Source organism: Ursus americanus, chromosome 34 (assembly GCF_024610735.1).
Source record: "Ursus americanus isolate L20-20 chromosome 34, mUrsAme1.1.p, whole genome shotgun sequence".
In the NCBI taxonomy this organism is placed as follows: Eukaryota; Metazoa; Chordata; class Mammalia; order Carnivora; family Ursidae; genus Ursus; species Ursus americanus.
The window spans coordinates 8,337,797-8,361,967 of NC_142160.1; the positions used below are offsets into that span (position 1 = coordinate 8,337,797).

Genomic DNA, 24,171 nt, shown 5'->3' on the forward strand with positions numbered 1-24,171 from the left:
CAGTATAATAAGCAAAGCTGCTGTAAACCTCTTTGTTGACAGATTTGTCAGAATTTGGGGGAGGTTTGGTGACTATATATCCATATGGCAAATTTCTCAGCGTTCTGTTAAATTAGCCGTCAGTAAGACAGCACCCCTGTCCACCTTCACAGGGCTATTCTGAGCAAAAGAATAAAAACACGTGGGAGAGTTCATCGTGCCAAGGCCACAGAGGTAGGCGTGCAACCCAGCGTACAAGGAACATCTGTTCTGCGGCACTGTTCTGGGATAGGTGTCCACAGCAAATCGTTTTTTAGGACTTGATGATGAAGTCAGCGAGGATGCGGGGCTCTCCTTCACACCAGTCCTACTGGAATTTCAGGTTGGTCGGGCCTCGAGACACCTAGATACTGGTCTGGAGGGAATTATAGCTCCAGAAGGAAGCTCGGAGACCAGTGTTTCTCAGACTTCATTTGTGAAGTGGGGGAACCCACCACAATATTTACAAAAATGAAATCTTCCGTGGAGGCAGAGGCTGACAACACTGTTGAGCTCAGAGCTGTTCTGACCTGTAGTACTGGCCTACGCCCTCTGCGTCGCCCGAACACGGCAGAGGCGGGCAAATCTGAATATGCAAAATAGTACTCCTGGTCTGGCTTCCGTCCCTTGTACCCAAGTGTCTGCTGCAGAGCGGACTTGCAAGGTAGGGGCCTGCTGTTTGGGTGGAGTAACTGGAGAAAAGAAGAAACTATGGGGGGTGGAAAGGTTGACCTATTAATAGAAAGGCATAAAGATGTAAAGGCCTCTTTAAAAAAAAAGTCTCAATGAAAAAAAACAAAGTATCTATCTGTACAGGTGGAGAACTTCCTGACATTTGGAGTACAGAAAAATCCACTCAAGGTGTGAGAGGGCAGAAGACCGGCAGAAAAGGTAAGAAAATTTCTCTCCAAGTAGAGATTTAGCCACACCTTGGAGGGTGGGATGCTCTTAAGCTACTAGGCTCTGTGTGTCCATGGACATGGGCCTCCAAAAAACCTACCTGCCAGGCCTACCTTGGCTGAAACACTGGACCAGCAGAGGAGCACTGCAAACAGCATCCTAAGGCTTTATGACCCCACCCTTAAGGGCTAATTAATTATCAAGGGTGGCAGGCAGAATAACAGCCCCTTGGAGATGTCCCTGTCCTAATCCCCCAAATGTGACATGACATGGCCAAAGGGATGATGATAATCCTGGATGAACCAGGTGAGCCCTGAGTCCTTACAAAAAGCAGCAGAGCTCCTGGTTCAAGATGGCAACAAAGGAACATTCTGAACTCACCTCCCAAAGACCCACCCAATCTACAGCTACCTGTAGAACAATTTCCTTTGGAAAAAAACCCAAAATGGAGCTGAGTGACTCCTACAGAGCAGGTAAATAAGGAAAACCCATCCACCAGGTAGGAGAGGCTGAGACACACACTCACTATAATCCCACCCTGGGGCTGGCGACCCAAGATTAGGAGGGAACTCAAAATGTGAAGACTCTCCCCAAGGAGTGAAGGGTTTGAACCCCACAGTGGGTACCCCAACAACTTTTAAGACCTGAACCTGATAGAGGAGTCCCTAAAACATCTACCTTTGAGAACCAACAGGTCTCCCATGCGCAAATCCCACAGGGCTCTAATAGCTAAGAACTGGGTCTCTTGCCCCAGGACAGAGACAATGACCAAGCAGCACCTAGGCTTTCGGTGAACGAGGCTTCTTTGTTTTGTTAAAGCATCACCCCAAGGGGCAGGCACCAAATTGGACACACATGTGAGGGCCTGCTGGGGTGCTCTCTAGGGATAGAGGCGTCTTTGCACTTTCCCTCTACCTCACAGCAGTTTAACTCCTGGAAAGGAGTTGTACCCTCCTCTGGTGCCCCGTTTAGCCTCTCCCGCTCCCTCGGGGTACAGCTAAAGACAAGAGTCCAAGATCCCCAGCGCTGTGGTGAAAGAGACGTGTCAACTGATCTTCACGCAGACGGGCTGAGGGGCTAGCTTCTAACGAAACACACATCTAAGGACAGACGGTAACCCTTTCGTGCGACCTTACAGGGTGGGTGTTGAGTTCTTCCTCTGCCACACTCCAGAGAGTCGGTGTCTCCCAAAGGGCGGTACTTACACACACTGGCACGCTGGGTTGTTATGACTGCCAGCCCGTGGCCCTCTTGAGGTCGCCCGGCTCGGGGGCCAGCAGGCTTCTGCTTGGGCCCCAGCAGCCCTGTGCGTGTTTGCACACTTGACAAGCCGCTGCCTGAGGGTCTGGAGTCGAAGCAGCCTGAACTGGGATGCTCCTGGAGACCCGCCCCCTTGAGACCATGACTGCTCCTTGACACAACCTTAACTACAGGGGCCCCCAAAACAGGCTGCTTGGACCATCACAGCGGTGAGACAGACAACCAAGAGAGAGGGCCAGGGTAAAGCAGTGTCATCTCCACCAAGAGGCTACTCCTTCAAGAGTCAGAGACGTGGTGGGTTCACTAAGGCATGAAACCAACGCAGAGTCAAGGAGAACAGAGACACAGGACTGTGTACCAAATGAAAGAGGACGAGAAAACCTTAGTTAGGTATACCCTTCACTTCCATTTTCTTAAGGACTTTATCAGACGAGGAATAGAAAATAAGGGCCCTAAAAGTGCTCAGTGAATTGGGTAGGAGGTTGGAGGAACACGGAGAACTGCCACCAAGAGGGAGAGAATACTGACAAGTAGCCCATGAAAGTCACACAGCTGAAGAAAGCAGAGGCCGAACTGGAAGCTGCAGGAGGGGAGTTCCACAGAAGACGGACAGAAACCCGACTGGAGCAGCGTGAAAAGTACACCGGAAACCCCCTAAGGGTAGCAGCAGATTTCTCAGCAGAAACACTAGGAGGGAGTGGCAGATACATGCAGAATGCTCGAAGGAAAAAAGAGGGCCAACCAGGAACACTGAACCTGGCACATCTGTCATTCAGCATTGGAGAAAAATGTTTTCCAGACAAGCAACAGCTAAAGTTCATCGACACAAACTGGCCCTATGAGAAGTGTTACAGGGACTTTTTCGGCAAAAAAAAAAAAGGTGCAAATAATAAATCACAGTGGTAAATATACAGTGAAGGTAGTGACCTGATCACTTGTGAAGTTAGTATGAAGGTTAAAAGACAAAAGTGGTGAAAGTAACCATAACTACAATAACTAGTTGAGATACACAAGTATATACAGAGATGTAAGATGTAACTTTAAAAATATAAAACCTGGAGCGGGGGCTCAGTTGGTTAAGTATCTGCCTTGGGGTCCTGGGATCAAGTCTCACATCAGGCTTCGCCCTCTGCCCCTCCCCCTCTCTCAAATAAAATCTTTACAAAAATCCTAAAAGGTGGAAAGGGGAGATTAAAAATGTAGAGCCTTAGAAAATGTTAAGTTTTAACAACTTGAAATAGACTGTATTATAAAAGTCTCCTGGCAACACAAAGCGGAAGCCTAGGATAAATACACAAAAGATCAAAAGAACTATGGATACCACTAAACTGAGTCATGTAACCACAGATGAAGAGATGTAAGCGAACAAAGGTGCGGAGAGAAACCATAAAAACTCCCAAAAGCAATGAACAAAATGGCAGGGAGCACATAGCTATCAATAGTTCATTTAAATATAAATTGGCTAAAGAGGACAATCAAAGGACAGTTGACTGAATGGATTAAACAAGATTCCCTCCAGATCTACAGACCCCCCCGAAGGAGAAGGGATGGAAAAACAGTCCAAGCAAATTAAAATCTGGAGCAGCAACAGTTAGACCAAACAGACTTTAAAACAAAGACCATGCTATGATGATGAAATAACATTCATAAATATGTACGTACCCAACACGAAACAGCTAAATGATACGAAGCAAATATGAGGGATGTAAGGGAAGAAAAGGACAGCAATAGCAGAAAGGGGGGGGACCTTATTACCTCACTTACATCAGTGAATGGCCTTAAATGACATATGAGATCACATAAAGTCAACACATGTTTAGAGAACATTCCATCCAAACACGGGAGACGATACATTCTTCTCAAGGGCGCAGGCAACATTGTCCAGGACTGATATGTTGGGCCACAGAACAGTTCTCCAAACATCTAAGAATGAAATCATGGAAAGCACCTTTTATTTTTGACTACAACAGTATGAAACTAGAAATTGCTTACAAGGAGGACACTGGAAAAAAACACAAAGATGTGGATACTAAACATTCTAAACAACCCATGAGTCACAAAGAAATCAAAAAGGAAATAAAATCTCCGGCACAAATGAAAACGGAAACGCAAGGTTTCGAAATCTGTGGATGCAACACAAGCAGTTCTAAGACGGAAGGTTCACGCCAATCCAAGCCTACCTCTAGAAACAAGAAAAATCCCCAATAAACAAAGAACTAGAAAAAGGTAGCCTGAAGTCAGAGAGGACATTAGTGAAATTATGACTAAAAAAATAGAATGCATCAATGTAACTAAAAGGGCATTGTTTGAAATGATAAAACTGATAAACCTCTAGCCAGATTCCTCAAACGAGGGCTTAAATAAAATCAGAAATGCAAAGGATCATAAGCAACTACTATAAACTTTTATATGCCAACAAATTGGAAAACAGAAAAAAAACGGATCCATTCCTAGAAACTATCTTCCAAGCCTCTGTTAGGAAGAAATAGAAAAGCTGAATAGAGCAAATCCAAGTAATTAAATTGAATCAGTAATTTTAAAAACCCACAAAACTGGGGCGCCTGGGTGGCACAGCGGTTGAGCGTCTGCCTTCGGCTCAGGGCGTGATCCCGGCGTTACGGGATCGAGCCCCACATCAGGCTCTTCTGCTATGAGCCTGCTTCTTCCTCTCCCACTCCCCCTGCTGTGTTCCCTCTCTCGCTGTCTCTATCTCTGTTAAATAAATAAATGAAATCTTTAAAAAAAAAAAACAAAACCCACCAAAGTCCAGGACCAGAAAACTCTACAGGTGAATTCTACCAACCACTTAAAGAACAGTTATAACCCATCCTTAAGTTATTCAAAAAATTGAAGGAGGAATGTTTTCAAATTCATTTTACGGGGCCAGTATTACACAGAGACACCGCAAGAAAAGAAAATACAGGCCAATGCACATGAAGGACACAGATGCAGAAGTTCACAACGAAACGTTAGCAAACTGAATTCAACAATGCGTGAAAAGATCACAGCCATAATCGAGTGGATTTCACGGATGCAGGATGGTTCAAATCCACAGAGCAACGTACTGCACCACAGTAACAAAACGAAGGCTAAACATCATCTCTCAATAGATGCCAAAAACACACGTGATAAAATCAACAGCCCTTTATGATATTCTCAACAAAGTAGGCATAGAGGGAACATACTGCAACATAATGAAGATCTTATACAAAACCCCACAGTGAACCGCATATTCAAATGGTGAAAAACCGAGAGCTCTTCCTCGAAGATCAGGAACAAGGTCAGGATGCCTACTTTTGCCACTTCTGTTCAACATAGTATTGGAAGTCCTAACCTGAGCAGTCACTGAAGAAAACGAAGTAAAAGGTGTCCACATTGGAAAAGTAGTAAAATTCCCTTTTGACAGAGGACATATTTAGCAAAGCCTAAACACTGCACCAAAACACTATTAGAACGAATTCAATGAATTTGGCAAAGTAGGAGGATACAAACTTTTTTTTTTCTTTTTTTTTTAAGATTTTATTTATTTATTTGACAGAGATAGAGACAGCCAGCGAGAGAGGGAACACAAGCAGGGGGAGTGAGAGAGGAAGAAGCAGGCTCATAGCGGAGGAGCCTGATGTGGGGCTCGATCCCATAACGCCGGGATCACGCCCTGAGCCGAAGGCAGACGCTTAACCGCTGTGCCACCCAGGCGCCCCAGGAGGATACAAACTTAACACAGAAATGTTTTGTTTCCATATACGACTAATGAGCTATCAGAGAAATGAAGAAAATAATCCTGCTTACAACTGCACCGAAATAATAAAATACCTAGGGATGAATTTAACCAAGGAGATGTAAGACCTGTACTCTGAACATTTTAAGACACCGATGAAAGAAACTGAAGAGGACACGAATAGTGGAAAGCTACACCATGCTTGTGGGTTAGAAAGCTTAGGATTATTAAAATGTCCATACTATCCACAGCAATCTAAAGATTCAGTACAATCCCCACGATGACGTGAATGGCGTTTTCCCACAGAACTGGAACAAATAATGCTAAAATTTGTACAGAACCACCAAGGACATCAAATAGCCAGAGCAATCTTGAGAAAGAACAAAGCCAGAGGTATTAAGCTCCCTCATTTCCAACTACACTACAGATCTACAGTAATGAAAACAGCATGGACCGGCGTGGAAACAGACACACAGAGCAATGGAACCGAACAGAGGGCTCAGAAATAAACCCACGCTTATATGGTCAAAGGAAGCAAGACTATATAATCGGGGAAAAGACAGTCTCTCCAATAAATGGTGCTGAGAAAACGGGGCAGCTACATGCAAAAACGTGAAACTGGACCACTATCTTATATCAAATACAAAATAAATTCAAAATGCAATAAAAGGTTAAAGGTGAGACCTGAAACCATAAAACTCCTACAAGAAAACACACAGTAAGCGGACATCAGTTTTAGTATTTTTTTTGGTACTAGTTGCTTCAGGCGATGGCAACAAAAGCTAAAATAAATGGACTACATCATACTAAAAAGCTTCTGTACAGTGAAGGAAACCATCAACAAAAGGAAAAGACAACCTACTGAATGTTACAGATACTTGCAAGTCATACATCCAATGAGGGGTTAATATCCAAAATATATAAAGAACTCATAAAACTTAATAACAAACACAACCCAATTTAAAAAAAAAAAAAAAAGGGTAGAGGACTTGAATAGACATTTCCCAAAGATGCCAGCCAACAGGCACATGAAAAGAGGCTCAACATCACTCGTCGTCAGGGAAATAGAAATCAAAACCACAATGAGAAAGCACCGCACACCTGTCAGATTGGCTATTATCGAAAAGAAGTGCTGGCGAGGGTGCAGAAGACAAAGGAAGCCTCCTGCACCGCTGGTGGAAATGGCAGTTTGTGCAGCCCTTAGAGAAAACACAATGGAGATTCTGTAAAAAATTAAAAGTAGTACTACCACATGATCCAGCGATGCCAGTTCTGGGTATTGATCTGAAAAAGGAAAACACGAATTCAAAGCGATAGATGTGCCCCTCTGTTCATTTCCGTATCATTTACAACAGCCACGATACAGAAGCGACCCAAGCATCCAGTGATAGACGTGATCTATACACACAATGAAATAGTACTCAGCCACAAAAAAGAATGAAATCTTGCCATTTGCTGCCACATGGACAGATTGAGAGGATATAATGAAATAAGTCAGGCGGAGAAGACAAATGCCATGTAATTTCACTTACATATGGAATCTAAAAAAACAAATGAACAAAACAGACTCCAGATACAGGAGACAAATGACTGGTTACCAGAGTGGGGAGGAGTGGTGAAGGGGACTTCACAAACTCCAATTTATAAAGTCTTAGATAGAGATAAAATGGACAGCATAGGGAATATAGCCAATAATACTGTTATAACTTTTTATGGATTCAGATGGCAACTAGACTTAGTGTGGGGACCAGTTTGTAATATATAAAAATATCAAATCACTATGATGTACACCTGAAACTAACAGGATACAGTATGTCAATAATACTTCAATAAAACCATCCATCTATATGCTGCCCACAAAATCATTCAGCTCTAAAGAAACAGACTGAAAGTGAAGGGATAGAGAAAGATATCCCATGCCAATCAAAACCAGAACAAAGCTGGGGCAGCTATAGTTATATCAGACAAAATAAACTTTTACAGAAGACTGGAATAAGAAAAAGAGCATGACGTAATGAGGAATGACGTCATGAGGAATGACGTAATGAGGAATGGGTCCATCCACCAAGAGGATAAAACATCTGTGATTATTTACGCACCATCATAGGCACACATATACATAAAGCAAATACTAATGGACATAAAGAGACAGCAATACAGTAATAGTACACGACTTCAGTACTCCAGTTACATCAGTGGAGAGATCAACCCGGAAGAAAAGCAAGAAGGAAACATAGGTCTTAGGTGACATGTTGGATCAGAGGGACTTAACAGATACATACCGAACATTTCATCCAAAACCAGAATACACATTCTTAAGTGCACGTGGGATAATCTCCAGGATAAGTCAGACATGAGGCCGCAAACCAAATCTTAACAAACTTAAAAAGACTGAAATATAAAGCATCTTTTCTGACCACAATGGAATGAAAACAGAAATTGAGTATAAGAAGAAAACTGGTAAAGGGGCGCCTGGGTGGCACAGTCGTTAAGCGTCTGCCTTCGGCTCAGGGCGTGATCCCAGCGTTCTGGGATCGAGCCCCGCATCGGGCTCCTCCGCTATGAGCCTGCTTCTTCCTCTCCCACTCCCCCTGCTTGTGTTCCCTCTCTCGCTGGCTGTCTCTTTCTCTGTCAAATAAATAAATAAAATCTTAAAAAAAAAACTGGTAAATTAAAACATGTGGAGATTAAAAAATGTTACTGAACCACAAATGGGTCAACAACAAAAAAATCAAAGGAGAAATAAAAAAATTACTTTGAGACAAATGAAAATGAAAACAATACCAAAACTTAGCAAAAGCACTTCTAAGAGGCTACATCAAGAAAGAAGAAAAATCTCAACCTACCTTTAACACCTCAAGGGACTAAAAGAACAAAACAAGTCCAAAGTTAGTAAAAAGAAGGAGCTAATAAAGATCAGAGCAGAAAAAAGTGAAACAGAGTAAAAAGACAATAGAAAAGATCTACGAGACTAAAAGCTGTTTCTTTAAAACAAAATTGACAAACCTTTAGCTACACTCACCAAGAGAAAAAGGTCTCACCTCCGAAATGAAAGAGAAGTTACAACTGAAACACAAAGGATCTGAAGAGACCACTACGAACAACTATATGCCAACACTGTTGACGACTTAGAGGACATAAATTCCTAGGATATACAACCTACCAAGACTGAATCATAAAAAGATAGAAAATACGAACAGATCAGTTACTAGGTTAGAAGATCAATCAGTGATCAAACACCTCCCAACCGACGGAAGTCCACGACCAGACAGCTCCGCTGGGGAACTCTCCCAGACGTTCAAGGGAGAATGACGAAGAATCTTCTCGAACTCGAACAATGAAGAAGAAACACTTCCAAGCTCATTTTCTGAGGCCGGCATCACCCTGGTAGCAAACCAGACAAGGGTGCTACAAGGGAAGACTATTATAGGCCACTATCCCTGATGAGCACAGATGCACAAAGTCCTCAACGTATTAGCAATACAAACTGAACTACACATTAAAAGGATCATATACCACAATCAAGAGGGATTTACTCCAGGGCTCCTGGCGGGCTCAGTCGGGAGAGCACGCAACTCTTGATCCCGGGATGGTAAGTGGTTGTCCCACGTTAGGTGTACAGATTACTTAAAATCTTTAAAAAAAAAAAAAAAAAAAAAAAAAAAAAAGGAGAGATGTATTCCGTGCAAGGATGGTTTACATCCATAAGTCAATCAATCAACATGATGTGTCACATTAACAAAACAAAGGATAAAAACCATGATCATCTCAATAGATGTAGAAAAAGCATTTGACAAAATTCAACATTCATTGATGATAGAAACTCTCAACAAAGTGCATATAGAGGGACAAGACGTCAACATACTCAAGGCCATAGAGGACAAGCCCACAGCTAATAATAGTATACTCGATGGAGAAAATCTGAAAGCCTTTCCCCTACGATCAGGACAAAAAGAAGGATGCCCACTCTTGCTACTTTTACTCAACACAGTATTGGAAGTCCTACTGTGAGCAGTTAGGCAAGAAAAAGAAAAGGCACCCAAGTTGGAAAGGAAGAAGAAAAACTGTCACCATTTGCAGATCTTATATAAAGAACACCCTAAAGATTCCCCCAATGACTCAAAATATGTTAGAGCCAATCGAAGAATTCAGTGGAATGATACAAAATCAATATGCTAAAATCTTTTGTGTTTATACACACTAGTAACAAGCTCTCAGAAAATATCAAGAAAACTACTCTATTTACAGTTGCCTCGCAAAGAATAAAATACCTAAGAATAAATTTAACTTGAGGAGGTGAAAGACCTGTAAGCTGAAAGCTATCAGACGTGAATGAAACAAAGGGAAGCATCCACAGAGAAATGGAAAAAAATATTAGTGCTACCAACTGGAAGAAACAGCATTGTTAACAAGTCCATACTAGACAAAGCAACCTGCAGATTCCATGCCATCTATCAAAATTCCAATGGCATTTTTCACAGAAATTGAAGGAACAATCCCCTAAAACTTGAATCAAGCCATAAAAGGTCCAGAGTAGCCAAACAAGCTTGAGAAAGAACAAAGCTGGAGGTACCACGCTCAGCGATTTCAAACTATATTACAAAGCTGGAGCAATCAAAACAGTATGGTATTGGCATGAAAACCAGACACGAGATCAGTGCAACAGAACAGAGCACCCAGAAATAAAGCACACACACGGTCGCTTTACAGCAGAGCCAAGATCATACCATGGTGAAGGGACAGGCTCTTCAGGAAATGGTACTGGGAAAACAGGACAGGACAGCCACATGCCAGAAAATGAAACTGGATCACTAGCTTACACATGACAAGAATTATTTCAACACGGATTAAAGACGAGCACACGATCCAAAACCGTAAAACTCCTAGAAGAAAACAGGCAGGACGCTCCTTGACGTTAATCTTGACTTACGGTGTCTGCTCCGAAAAATCACTGCTGGCAAAAGCAAAAATACACAAGTGTGACTGTATCAGATGAAGAAGCCTCTGCACGGCCACGGAAACCATCCACGAAATGGAAAAGCAACTGACCGCATGGGAGAAAACTGCCCATCATCTCTGTTAAGGAGCTGACGTTCAACATCTGTAAAGACCTTCTACCTTCATTAGCAAAGCAAGCCAGTTCAAAACGGGCCAAGAATTTGAATAGACACGTTCCCAAAGACATACACAGATGGCCAACAAGTACACGACACGGCGCTCAACGTCTCTCTTCATCGGGGAAATGGGAGCTCGAAACCACGAGGTATCACCTCACGCCCGTCAAAATGGCTAGTATCAAAAGGACCAGAAGAGTGTGGGTGAGGATGTGGAGAAAAGGGGACCCTTGTACCCTGTTGGTGGGGATGCAAATTTGTGCAGCCACCACGGAAAACAGTAGAGGGTCCTCAACAATTTTTTAAAAAAGGACATTATCCAGCAATTCCACGTGTGGGTATTTACATGAAGAACATAACACTAAGTTAGAAAGATGTGTGAACCCCCATGTTCACTGCAGCGTCACTTAGAGTCAAGATCTGAAAACAACTAAGTGCCCACAGACGGCTGAATAAAGAAAGTGTGTGTGTGTGTGTGTGTAGTGGAATATTATTCGGCCATAAAAATAATGAAATCCTGCTATTTGTGGCAACATTGATGGATCCAGAGGGCATTACACTAAGTGAAATGAGCAAAATAACCGTATGATCTTACTTAAATGTGGTTTCTTAAAAATAAAACCAAAAACCCCTGAGGCAAGTTGCGGGGTGTGGTGAGGGAAGGGGTCAAAAGGGACTACGTCGGTAAGTCCGGGGCGCGGTCGAGCGTGGTAACTATAGTTACTTCTGTGCATGTGACCGTTGCTGAGAAAGTAGATCTTCTACGTTCCCAGCAAAAGGAAACATTCCTAACTCCTTGCGGTGATGGCTATTGCCCAGGTTTACTGTGAGCATTTTACACTCTACTCAGCTATCAAACCTGTATGCTGTACACCTGCAACTAAGATGTCAATTACACCCTCAGTTTTAAAAAGAAGAGGAGGCAGAAGAGAGCGTCAAAGAGAGGCAGCGTGAGGAGGGTGCGCGGGATACGGGTCTCGCCTGGCAGACCCACCGCTCGCTGCAACCTGTGGAATTGTGGGTAATACATTTGGGTTGTTTAAGCCACTGGTTTGTGTTGGTTCATGACAGCGGCCCCAGAAAGCTAACACACTGCATCTCAGGAGAGCTCAGAGAAACTAAACCACGAGGGGTGAGAGGGCAGGTCTCTGAAAGCGGATTAGAGACATGGCTCTAAAATAAGGGGCGATCTTGTTAAGGTCTGTTATGTAGACCTAAGGCATCAAATGCTGGGACCTCGGAACCGGGGAGCAACCGAATGGAACTGGAAAAGGTTAGACACTGAGAACAGATGTAGGTGTGGAGACACAGACACTCGTCACGCTGCTGACAGAGATCGCAACTCCAGGGTGGGGGGCAGGACGCATGCGTCCGATGTTTGAAAAACGTCTGCACTGATTTCAGGGTAGACGTTTTCAGGACAGTATTTAGAGTGAGATTGATAACGTTTTGTTAGACTCATTAATGAATAGTAACATATTGATGTCTGAAGGCACTCATTGCTACGGGAAAATGTTCATAATATAGAAAATTAGGCTGCGAAAACAGTGTGCTGTGCTTTATAAAGAAAACAGGTAGAGAAACAACTGGAAGGCAAATTCTCAAAATGCTAAATGTATACCGGGTAATGGCATTACAAATTGTCCTTTCTTAAAAAAATATATATTTTCCAAGTTGTCTGCACTAAGTATGTAATCAAGAACAAATCTAATAAAAAAGAATTTGAAGTCTACCTGTACTGTTTCATATAGCAGACCATAAGCTACTGGGATTAATTACTTAGGAGGTATGGGGTGAGGACATAATTAGGTAAGAAAGTTCAGACTTTTGAAGGCAGCCTTAACCCTGTCTAAATATAAGGGTCATCAACCACGGCTGCAATGAAGCTAAGACAGAAGAGGTCTTGGGTGCAAAATTTCTGAATGGATAAAGCAGCGCGCGCACACAGAGTAATAGTAGGCAACCACACACACAAAAAAAGAAATTTTGCCATTTGCAACAACATGGATGGAGCTAGAATATTACGCTGAATAAGTCCGAGAAAGACAAATGGTCCCGAGTGGGACCATATGATCCCACTCATATGTGGAATTTAAGACACCAAAAAAACGAGCCAAGGAAAAAAAAACAAACCAAGAAACAGACTCTTAACCATCAGTTTGTTCTCTATAGTTACCAGAGCGGGGATGGCGGGATGGGGGAAACAGGCGGTGGGGATGGAGGGATGTACCCATCTGAAGGGCATGGAGAAAGGTACAGATTTGGTGAATCACTATTGTACCCCTGAAACTAACATAACACTCTAAGGTAACTAAAAACTTAATTTAAAAAATTTCTGAAGGCACCAAAACTCAGTAATCCAGGTAAATATCCTAATGCAGTATTTGAAAAGCTCCAAATGCAAAAAAAAAAAAAAAAATCCGTGATGTGTAAAATACCAGAATTTTAAATACCGACGGGGCCTGTGTTTGATCCACGACGGATAAGATGGACCACGTTTCCAGCTTACGTTGACAATTACTTTCTAAGACACGGATTCTCACAGTGTGCTTGGTCCTGGGCCCGGCAGCCCAGTTAGAAATGCTCGCAAGCCCCAACACAGGTTACAGAATCAGAAACTCCGGGGGTGGCGCCCAGGAATCAATGCTCCATCAGTCCCCCCAGGGGAGAAGACCACTGTGTTACACCGCGGATAGGGGGTATGAAGAGCAATGTTGACAGAAAACGGATTTCACGCCAACTTTTCAAAGACAGCATTTAGTGAGCGTTTGCTAGGAGGCTGGCCCTATGCTAAGCTCCCGGCGTGCCCGGCAGGCGTTTGTGGTTCCTGGGTCTTAGAAGAAGAGTGACCTTGAGCAGGGTTACTTACGTCCACTGCCTAAGGTGGCCCAGCAAGGACACGGGAGACCACGGAATAGAAACCAGACCTGTTGGCCTCGAGCGTCTGTGATGTTAGCCTCTGTGGAACCGTCTATGCAGCTGGCCAAGGGCAAGGCAGTGTAGGAAGCACAGGCGTGGGCTTACCCTCCGACTCAGACTCCTCCTCCTCTTCCTCCTCCTCCTCCTCATTACTGTCGTCCTCACTCTCTTCCTCTTTGGCGATTTTCTGCCGGGCACTCTTAAACACGGACTGCAAGACGATCGAGTCTTCGTAGATCTAAAGGGTCACAGAGGCGCTGGTTAAAAACCGCAAGCTGGGGACCCGAGGTCCTCAACCAGAACGCGCTCTTCTCCTCCTTGAGGAACACACGTGCTTTGTTATCCGTGAATCCTGTTAGAAACAGCCCTAGCTTCTGTGCCTGCAGGAAACCCAACAGGGAAACCCTAAGCTCAAGCACAGGCCCACGGATTCCTCTGGAAAAAAAAAAGTCCATTCGTGGTTGAAATTGTGTGTGTGTGTGTGTGTGTGCGTGCGCACACGTGTGCATGTGTGTCCGCGTGCACGGGCCTATAGACTTAGGGAAGCATGGGCTTCCGTAAGCTAGCCTCTCATTTTTGACAACAAAAGGAGTATTTCACCAACTGCATTTCTTGCTTGGATTGTTCTCTCAGATACTGTGGAAAAGGGACCTCCTATAAAGTGCACGTCCCCCAACAAAACGGAGGCTCTTCTGGATTCGGGGCTTATCAGCACCCGCTGCTACTGCTCTATCAGTACTTCCCGTTTAGTGTCTGCACAGACCTGAGCACAGCCCCGTGGAGTCGCTAAGGTCTGAAGTTCAAAAATGGTCCCTTTTCTCAAACACCTGAAAACTAGGAAGTACTGTCTGATCCAGCACCCCGCCTCTCGGTATATAGCGGGAGCGGAGAGCGAGGCCTCGCGGGGAGATCTGCACCCCAGTTCACAGCACCGCTAGTGATTCTGGATCGCCGAGGGGTACCAAGCCAGGGTCCACCGACGGGGGAACAAAATGCAGTATCTATGGAAAATGAATTCGTCAGCCTTAAAAAGGAGAAACCCGATTCTTTGGCCCGCTGCAACGAGGATGAAGCCAAGGACATGATGCTGAGTAACATAAGCCGGTCACAAGACGACAGGTGCCCTCTGAGCCCTGTCTAGGAGGCATCTCAAGCAGTCAAATTCATAGGTTCCCAGGGACCGGGAAGGGGTGCAGCTAGCCCCCAGGATGGACTGAGAAGGAAGCCATTTGTGACTCTACTTCACGTGCGAGACGGGGCGCGGGCAGACAGGGAGGCTGGGGCACGGGAAGGGGCCTGCGGGGGCAGCACCAAGCTGCCACAGCGGGGTATGAAGATCCCAAAACCCTACCCGGGGCCTGCAAGTAGTCATGCACAGAAGACATCCTTATTGACCCCTGTTTACCCTCTGGGTCCTGGTTCTTCCCTTTAGCATTCATCCAAGAGCGTCTCGAACACAGAAGGCGTGCTCTCAGGAACTAGTGTTTCGGTTAAAAGACCACCACTCTGAACCTCGAAATGTACCGTCTTTTCAGAAAAGGCCCGTGCAAGGATTCTCATGCTCTCCAGTTTCATGACTGGAATGGACAGGAGGGTGGAAAACAAGCAGGATCCAGATAGAAGCTTAAGGAACTTATTGGTGGCTTGACACTGACACTGGGTAGCAGACACAGGGACCTCTCCTTCCTTCTTCATGATACAAGAGCATTGGGCCGGAAATAAAGACGGTGGTGGGGTGGGGGGAAGGTGCCTACAAAAGGAGTGGAACGGAGGTGAAATTAAAGTGAGAGTATCCTCCCCCTGGTTATTCTCATCAACTGAGTGTCACTTACAGTAGACAAAGGGAGTTCTTTATTGCAGCTGGCTTGATAAGCATTTTCTGCAAGCAATTAGAGGCAGTGATTCTTTTTTCTCTAGATGTATTTTTTTTTTTTTTAATCACAGTAGTTTCACTTCCTGATGCAAGGTTATGGTCAGAAAAACGAAGGTGAATATAATCAAATACACAGTCTCGACAAAAGCAAAACCTGTACTTCTGGCCTTTAAAGCATTACGCTAAGTGTTTTCCCGGAATTCCTCCTCTAGTTAGAACCAAGCGTTGCCGGGAAGCACATGGAGGAGCTTGCATAGCTATGGTACGGAGAGGCTGGCCGTAACCTGAAAGCGCCAAAGCCTCAATTTACTTACATCCTAGCATACGATGTAGGCTTTTATTTCGCATTTTTGATTCTGCCAGGGGAGTAGCAATGATTCAAACAGCAGAGAAATGAAACCTATCACTTAAAAGCGCAGAAGCACAGGTAAGGTCCCACGTTTTTCAGACAACTGAAGACACACCTGGGATCCCTCCAAGTTGAACGTCTGAGCATTGTGACAGAGAAGCATGACATCTTTCTCCAGGTCACCCAGGCTCCGGTACTTGTGATTACGAATCCTTTCCTAATGCAAATTTTGGATAAAAGAGAGGAAAGAAGAAAAAAAAAAAAAGGCAAACAATCATTACTTGATCAAAAAAAGCCCTATTTGATTTTCCCTTTGTCTTCACAGCAGGGGGCCCTGCGGGGGGGGGGGGGTGGGTGGGGGAGGTGGGGGGGTGGGAGTGAACTACTCCAGGGGGCGCCATTCAGAGAGACCACCCTCCCAGGGGTGTCCCTTCTTGTAAGAGGGAAGGAACAGCACAGGATGGGACACAAGAACCACAAAAGGATGGGGGGAGAAATCTGAAACTTCTTAAATAAAATGCAATATAATACAGTATGAGCTCTCCACATAATACACGGAAAGGCCGGAGGATCTCCCCGCCACTCTGGTGACAAGCCCTAGATGGGGGGGAAGGGGGTGTCCACTGCCATCAGACAGGATGCCCCTGCCCAGTCCTGACTGTGGTCATTTCAATGGCTTCACCCTTTTTACAAAGTGTGTAAACAAAATATCTACCTTTATTTTTTTGAAATCCACCGGCTTCCTAATTAATTCATAATATTCTGGCAATTCTTTCCTTGAAGGTAACTGAATGAAGACTTCACTGAGCTGCCGCCCTGAACTGTAGGGTGGAAGAGACAAAGAGATCCGATCAAACGCTACCGAGGAAAGTGTTTCTTTCAGAAAATGTCCAAAAAGCCAACGGCATCCTGTGCCTACAGACGCGGGGCCCTTTAAATCAAGAAAAGTCCCACGACTGCACTCGAGATGAATGCTCCTTGCGCTAACTCCAAACTCACATGAAAATGCCATTGGATCCCCACTTCTGTCACACACAGGATACGGCAAGTCCACTGCGAGTTCCTCCTTCAGAGGGAACGTGGCTCTGCTTTTTGATAGAAATCTTTAAAATGTCCTATTCAACCAACAATTCCATTTTTAAATGAATAATAATTGAGTTGGTAGGGGAAAAAAAAGCAACACAATGGCTTTATTTCCATACGCCTTTGTCTTCAAACTCCCTATTTGGAAAATAGTGTGTTACAATATACTCTGGAAACTCAAAATGAAAAGCCTTTGTGTCTTTCTTTTCTGATTCCTTTTAGGGCACCTTACACACTGCGAACCACACGTACCTTTATTATTATTTGCCAGAGGAACCCCTTCCGATCGCCTAACTGCACTCGTGTGCGCACGGAGCCACTTGGGCAGCAGAAAAACTAACCTATTTAGCAAGTGCGGATGCCTCCTGTGTCTGGGATTAGTGCGGGACCCTCCCTCAAATCCGCGGTAGCTTTATTTGAAAGCACGTTTAATAGCAGCAAATGCTTAGCAATTCATAACTTTGAGAGACAATCTCTAAAGCGTTATAGGCTTTTAACATCACTTATAGTATTAGGAGCAGGCGGCTACGGGAACAAAGATATTCGTGATTTAGGTTCAAGATGCTAACATCTGACTTGGCCTATTCAGATCAATGGCGGCTCATGAGGAATGGTAGAGTCATTTTTTTCACAAAAATCTCTCTTCCCTTACGATGCAGTCTCTACTTCCTTTGTGAAGGCAGACGTGCCAAAAAAATAAATAAATAAACAGAAATCACTGCCATGTAAATTTCGGACGGTGAGCCGGGAGTGTGCAAGCACGCTAGAAGCTGTGGCTGAGAATGAGGGACAATATGCTGTTTTAATCCACAGTCCCAGCTGTATAATTAAAAAATATTCATAATGACAGTTATCATAAAAAAAGGCATGCGCAGTAACTCAAACGGTTGCTTAGCAACCAGTGGGGAAAATGCTGAAGAGCATAGGGGCCTGCATAAATTAACCGAAAATCCTCTGTCAAAGGAATGGGTGAGTTTTTCTGTTATGCTGGGTCTTGGTTTTATTATTTTTTTTTAATACAGACAGGAGCCTCATGAATATGAAAATCAGGGGCACGCACAAGGGGTTTAAGAACACTGCAGTGTACTGGGGAATTGGATTTTTTAGGTTATCGTGGGGAGAACCAAGGAGCGTCTCCCACCCTATGGTCACCCCTACCCCCCTTTCCAGGCTGAAAGATGTATTTGTACCTCCATAAATTATACCACCGAGTATGTGACAACGACTAGCTTATTTACTATCGCCTTCACCATCAGGCCACAATTTCTGGTTTGTTTCTTTTCCTACCATTCTGAGATTTATATACACAAAGATTTTACCTGTTGGAAAAGGAGTACCTGGAAGGCAATTTATAGCTATCACTTTTTCTATTTCTATCCGTGTCTTCTCAACAATCAGGAAGTCAGACCTCTTTGTAAGCGTGGATTGAACACCTGACCCTCAGTGACATCTTCATGCTGTCATTTTGTACATTGCCAACAGATGGTGTCATTTTTCTATTGATGGATTACAAGGACATCTGTGCTTTGTACACCTGTGACGGACAGACTCTCAATTTCAACTGTGCTACTGGTGAATTAAGAAATAAGCCGTTTGCACCAAGAATGTGATATAGCATTTTTGGACGGGGGCAAAATGGCCAAAGCAATCTCGGTGTGATGTCTCTGCCCTCAGTCGGGTTGTGGGAATTCTAGACCCTGTGACGAGACAAGTCCAGAATTACCTGTGCTCGTAAAGAAGAGAGCTGAACGTTCTGAGACTCAGAAAATAAAACAAATTTATTTTGTTGATACTGTTTCAAAAGTTAGGGCTCCCTTGACTCAGTATTCCTGTCCTACTTCCTTTCTCCCATCTCCCAGGACAGAGGACAGGGGCAAACAGAAGACCTGGAAGCTACTGGAAAAGACCTCTTGTGGTAGGTTGGTGCGGTCATAATACAGACGTCTCAGTCTGGCTTTCAAAGCCCTCCTCTCTGCTCATTTTCGGCAAACCCAATCTGTCCTGATGACCTGACTCTTCTGATCAGGATCGCTCCTTTCCCATATGCTGATGAAGACTGTGGTCAACCCCCACTTGGTTACGAATTCCCAGTCTCCATGCCAACAACCATACTTCAAGAACCCATTCTCCATAAAAATGGGAAGAAATTCTTACTATCAAACTAACCCTTAGTACCTCCCTGCCTGGAACTTCATTCTTCTATGTACGGGTAGGTGGTTCCCCCGCCCTTTTCCAAAGAGGCGGGGGAACACCTTACATGTGGCCAAAAGCCTTCCCCCTCCCTGTGGGGGTTCTGATGACAGCTTGAGCAGGAATGTCAGGACATCCATCTTTAGGTTATAGAATGCAACAAGGTAGGGGCGCCTGGGTGGTTCAGTCAGTTAAGTGGCTGCCTTTGGCTCGGGTCATGATCCCAGGGTCCTCCCCGTCCCCGTCCCCCTGTTCAGCAGAGAGTCTGCTTTTCCCTTTCCTTCTCCCCACCCCTGGCCCCCCACTTGAGCACACACTCTCTCTCAAATAAATAAATAAATAAAATCTAAAAAAAAATGCTTCCAGGTAGGAGAACCACTTGCTGACAGATCACTACAGTAACTTATTTTTTTCCTAAATTAAAGGTTTAAAAAAAAAATTAAAAAGGAAGTGAAACAGCCTGACGGACTTCTGAATTCTTGGCATTTGTTTCTCAAACTTAAGCTGAGCAAAGGCTTTCTCAATATACCTTTCAAATGTTTTTTTTTTCCCCCGGTGCTGGAAAGTTTTTTTAAGTCCAGAACAATGGACTAATTGTACAATGGTTTGCAGAAGGTGTTCTGTTTCTGTTGAAATGCTTAACCTACCCCCCCCCAGGTATTTTCCATTATGTCATTTTGTACAGTTTAAGGCCTACAAGGAGAAATTGTTCACTGGAAGAGTGCTGCTTCCCATGACAGAAAGGATACCCGCTCCCCTCCTCCAAAAAGGATTCCACTGACGCTCCATGACTTCAGATAGATTTCGTACAGTGATCTATCCCAGAATAGGAAACGTGACCCTGATAAGGAAGAGCCTGGGTGGGGGAGGAGCGTAACCTAAAATATAAAATAACACTGTGCTCTTCAGACAGTTTCCAGGTGCTGGAAGACCAGCAGCCCAAGGGCTCCTCCCCACAGAGGTGAGTGGGCACAGGGACCCATGGCCCCGATGTCAGGGTGAGACAGAAGGGCCCCCCGTGCCACTGTGGGAACGGTGGTTTGCAAACCCCGCAGGTACTGCTCGTGTGTGTGTGTGTATACACACGGATAAGCAGGCACACAAGTGAGGCTAACTTTGCTGGGCTTCATCTGGAAACCCACTTCTCTCCCATTACTTTCGCAAACCAAAGGATGCGACTTTCACGTCCGCACTCCTGGGATTCTAAAATGGTGACCGCATACATGATGAATGTTACATAAACATCAGCTTTCCCTCGGATTACATTTTAGGCATGGCAGAGGGTGGAAATGCTAGCTAAGAGACCTGCTCCTTGAAAATGCTGGCTCTTCCACCTTCCCTACAAACCCAAACCTAGAAGATAAGGTATTGGGTGACAGGTTTTTGGTTTTTTTTTCTGGTTTTTTTTTCTTTTTTTTTTTTTTAACCTGCCCAGGCTGATCTGATGACATGCATGGATAGTGGATACTTCTGAAAGAGAATTTAGCTAACATTGACATAGCCACATGTTTACACTTAATAACTAAACAAAACCTATCTTGCCTCCATTAAAAAAAAAAAAAAAAGATGTCATGATTTAGAATACCCACTTGGAGTTGGAAGGATTTTATGGGAAGAAAAAAAAAAGTTACTACAATCCTAAAGGAATCAAACACAGATTGGGATGAAAACTTTAAAAAATTGGGTCAACATTGGAAGGCAGTAGGTGAAAGCAGGCTGTTGCTTTTCAGGGTCAGATTCCTGTGAGGTTTAATACAAACCACTTAAAAATGCACCTCAAGCCCAGTAGCACCCCACTTCCCCAGAGAGCCCCCCAGAGACCCAAGCCAGGCACGAACCAGGTGCGAAAAGCACCTGCGCTCCGTGTTCACTACCGGGATCTCTCCCCTGAGTCTTACTGAGTATTGATCGGTAATTCCTAACAAGCTTGGAAATCTGAAGAATACAGGAAGTTACGCCGAAGCAGAACGTGATGGGGGTAGACTTGCTTTTGGCAGTGGAATCGGTAAGCGGGTAAAAATCACCCCCAGGGTTGCGTTAGGACTGTAGATACAGGATGAGCCCGAGGTAGCAACAAAAATAAGGTTACATCAGGTTAACGCAAGGTGTAAGTGCCCTGAGTTAGCAGTCGATGAATGGCTCACGCAGCTCAGTAAGGAACGCAGCAAGGCTTTATCAAGAGTCTTAAATACAGTTATACCGCGCTACACGCTTCTATTTTTGGTGATCTACTCTAAGCCGGTAACACGCATGTGTAATAGAAGTCTATCCATATAACAGACACATACGTACATGAATGATGCTTGTCACCACTGCATTATTTAGAATAACTCCTGTAAACCACCCGGAATGTTTGTTGGGGAAAGGACAATAGAATGTTAGAGAGTCTGAAAATCCTTGTTAGGACCTTCGGTAATTAATTACTAACTAACTAACACAGGATATCAAATTGGAGATGCAGTACCACCGCAACTAGGTTTTTAAAAAGTCATAAACGAAGGACCACCAGGAGCGACGCCAGAGCATAAATATTCACAACAACATACCCTGATTCAACAGAATGAGGATTTACACTCTAATGCAATTTGGAACCATATCATTATCCATAAATAAAGTAGGTCTCAAACACTTTTACTGGGTTACCTTCTTTGAAAACATGCTGTAAGTCAAAAATCTAATCTAATTTTTTTCCAGGGAAATGATATCTAAGGGGTATATGGCCAACTTTTATTTATATCACCATAAATAGCACATTTCACCAACTGGCACCTTTTAATTCTACCACAATAAAGCCAAATAAATAGAAGAGAATAATTCCATAAAATTTATCATGTATCACAACCATCAGAAACTACTGTAAAGACGTTCCTGTTTTTTCTTGGGGTTTCTCTCCTTGAACTTACTACTACAAAGCAAAGGTGCTTGTCAGGACGTGGGATTCCCAGGATATGATTTCTTTGCCTAGACAAGCATTTTGGGGAGGCCACTTGGAGAGCTGTCACCTATCACTTGACTCTTTTAGAAATACTGACCCAGGATGTCTGGTTGCTTACCCCCTTTTTCTCACTTGACCTTTCCTGAGAGCAGGTACAAGTACTGAATCCTAACTGCGCACCTGTCCACGTTGCTCAGCCACCTCACCTGTTTAGGTCATGTCATTCCTGAAGACCTGGACAGGACTCAAAGAATGCCTTCCTTGCAAGGCCTCACCTTGCACCTCTCCCTTCCCCTGAGAATTTCATCCTTTGATCCCACCCTGTGTCTCTACTTCGCAATAGTGAAAACTCTTCAAAGCTTTTGGCTGAAATGTGACCACACTCAAAAGCACAAAACTTTTGCAGGCAAATAAAATCAAATGCCTCCCCACCTGAGCCTCGAGTCCCAAGCGTCACTTCGTTAGAAGGGTGGGTTAAAGGGGGCACTGGAGGGCTGCTCGGTCCTAAACTGCTGTTTTAGCAAATTCCTAAGGAAGATGGAGGATGTGTGATTCTAAGGAGGCAGATTTTTTCCCTGTGAATATGCAAGAACATAGAAGCCCAATAGCTGCCATCTTCCAGAGCAATCCGGTTTTTATGAAAATGCTTGTAGAGTGACTTTAAGGACAGGTTTATGGGCCTCTAAGAAACTCCATTTTGTTAATCCAGCTGGGACTCCTCCTCCTCCCTCAGAGAGAGGTCAGAGGCTGGTATTGGTCTGCAGCTCTGAGAGGCAGAGACCCTGCTCTTCCGGGCCGCACTGACCCTGGAAGCCCCAGGAGGCCTTCTGCGCCTTGGAAAGCAGACAGGCTAAGTTTATTTGTGGGCTGCCCACTTGCTGTATGTGGGTATAATTGGCCAAGCACCATAAATAAGTGTCAAGTCGCCAGGATTCGAAGGAGCTTGTTCAACTAAACGTGAGAAGTACCCGTGTTTGTTATGAGGGAAAAATCAAGCACTGAAATCCACATTTCCCTGAGCAAAGTCTCCCTGGACGAAATGCAAGTCCTGAGCTCCAGGTCAGCACTTCCCAAAGTGTGCTCCACGGAACACAAAATTAATGGATTTTTAAAGGGTTTCCCTAGAAAATGGGGTTTCATTGGTTGAAGGAGTTGGGGCTACACTGGGTAGAATGAAGCTCCATAGGTTACTTTTGGTCAGACTTCTCAGAGCCTCTAACTGCACCACCAGGGGATCTTCGAGAAGCTACAGGACTGGAGTTTGGGGACCCCAGTCTAGGGAACACCATCCCAGACGATGCATGAGGCTACGACCTGCAGCTACAGGAGATAAACTGTGGGCCCTGAGCTGAGACCCGAGCATCCAATACAGGAAAAAAGGCTCTTTGCCTCCAATGAAGATTTTCTGCAAGTGTGTCCGCTTGGTCACACCACTATTTCATGACAATTTCTCTCTGGTCTAATCAGAGATACTAGATGCAAAAGTGCCTGGGCCCGAGATCCACAGTCCTAGCCTCCTGCCCCTATTTAAGGAAAGACACAAAGTCTGGTGCCAGCCAACAATGCTAAAAATAAATTTCGTCTAAAAGAGCTTCTTGGCTAGTCCTGAAGGGATAGTCAATACTAGCAACATAATCACAACGTCAAGGGCAGTTTATAGCCATAGGGAGAAATCGGATTTCCTGGGAGGGAGGACGCCGAGCGGGGTAGCCGTGCGCGCACGCACGAGCACGCGCACGCACGAGCACGCGCACGCACGAGCACGCGCACGCACGAGCACGCGCACGCACGCACGAGCGCACGCACGAGCGC

The 24,171-nt window shown here is 44.5% G+C and overlaps 1 protein-coding gene and 1 long non-coding RNA gene across 10 annotated transcripts in view; one reads left to right on the forward strand and one right to left on the reverse strand.

The window, feature by feature from the left end:
* Positions 1-909, forward strand: part of LOC148107167 (uncharacterized) — a 43,803-nt gene extending 42,894 nt beyond the window's left edge. Inside the window, exons 2-3 of the long non-coding RNA XR_015722965.1 lie at positions 153-361; positions 835-909. This is a non-coding gene — a long non-coding RNA (uncharacterized LOC148107167). The remainder of the gene's footprint in view (positions 1-152; positions 362-834) is intronic.
* SMARCA2 (SWI/SNF related BAF chromatin remodeling complex subunit ATPase 2) overlaps positions 1-24,171 on the reverse strand; it is a 170,231-nt gene that overhangs the window by 2,778 nt on the left and 143,282 nt on the right. For all 9 annotated transcript variants that reach the window (XM_045772431.2, XM_045772420.2, XM_045772427.2 and 6 more), the window contains 3 exons: positions 16,867-16,972; positions 16,267-16,368; positions 14,035-14,167 (listed from right to left, as the gene is read on the reverse strand). In XM_045772431.2, the coding sequence (XP_045628387.2) occupies positions 14,035-14,167; positions 16,267-16,368; positions 16,867-16,972 (341 nt within the window). The remainder of the gene's footprint in view (positions 1-14,034; positions 14,168-16,266; positions 16,369-16,866; positions 16,973-24,171) is intronic.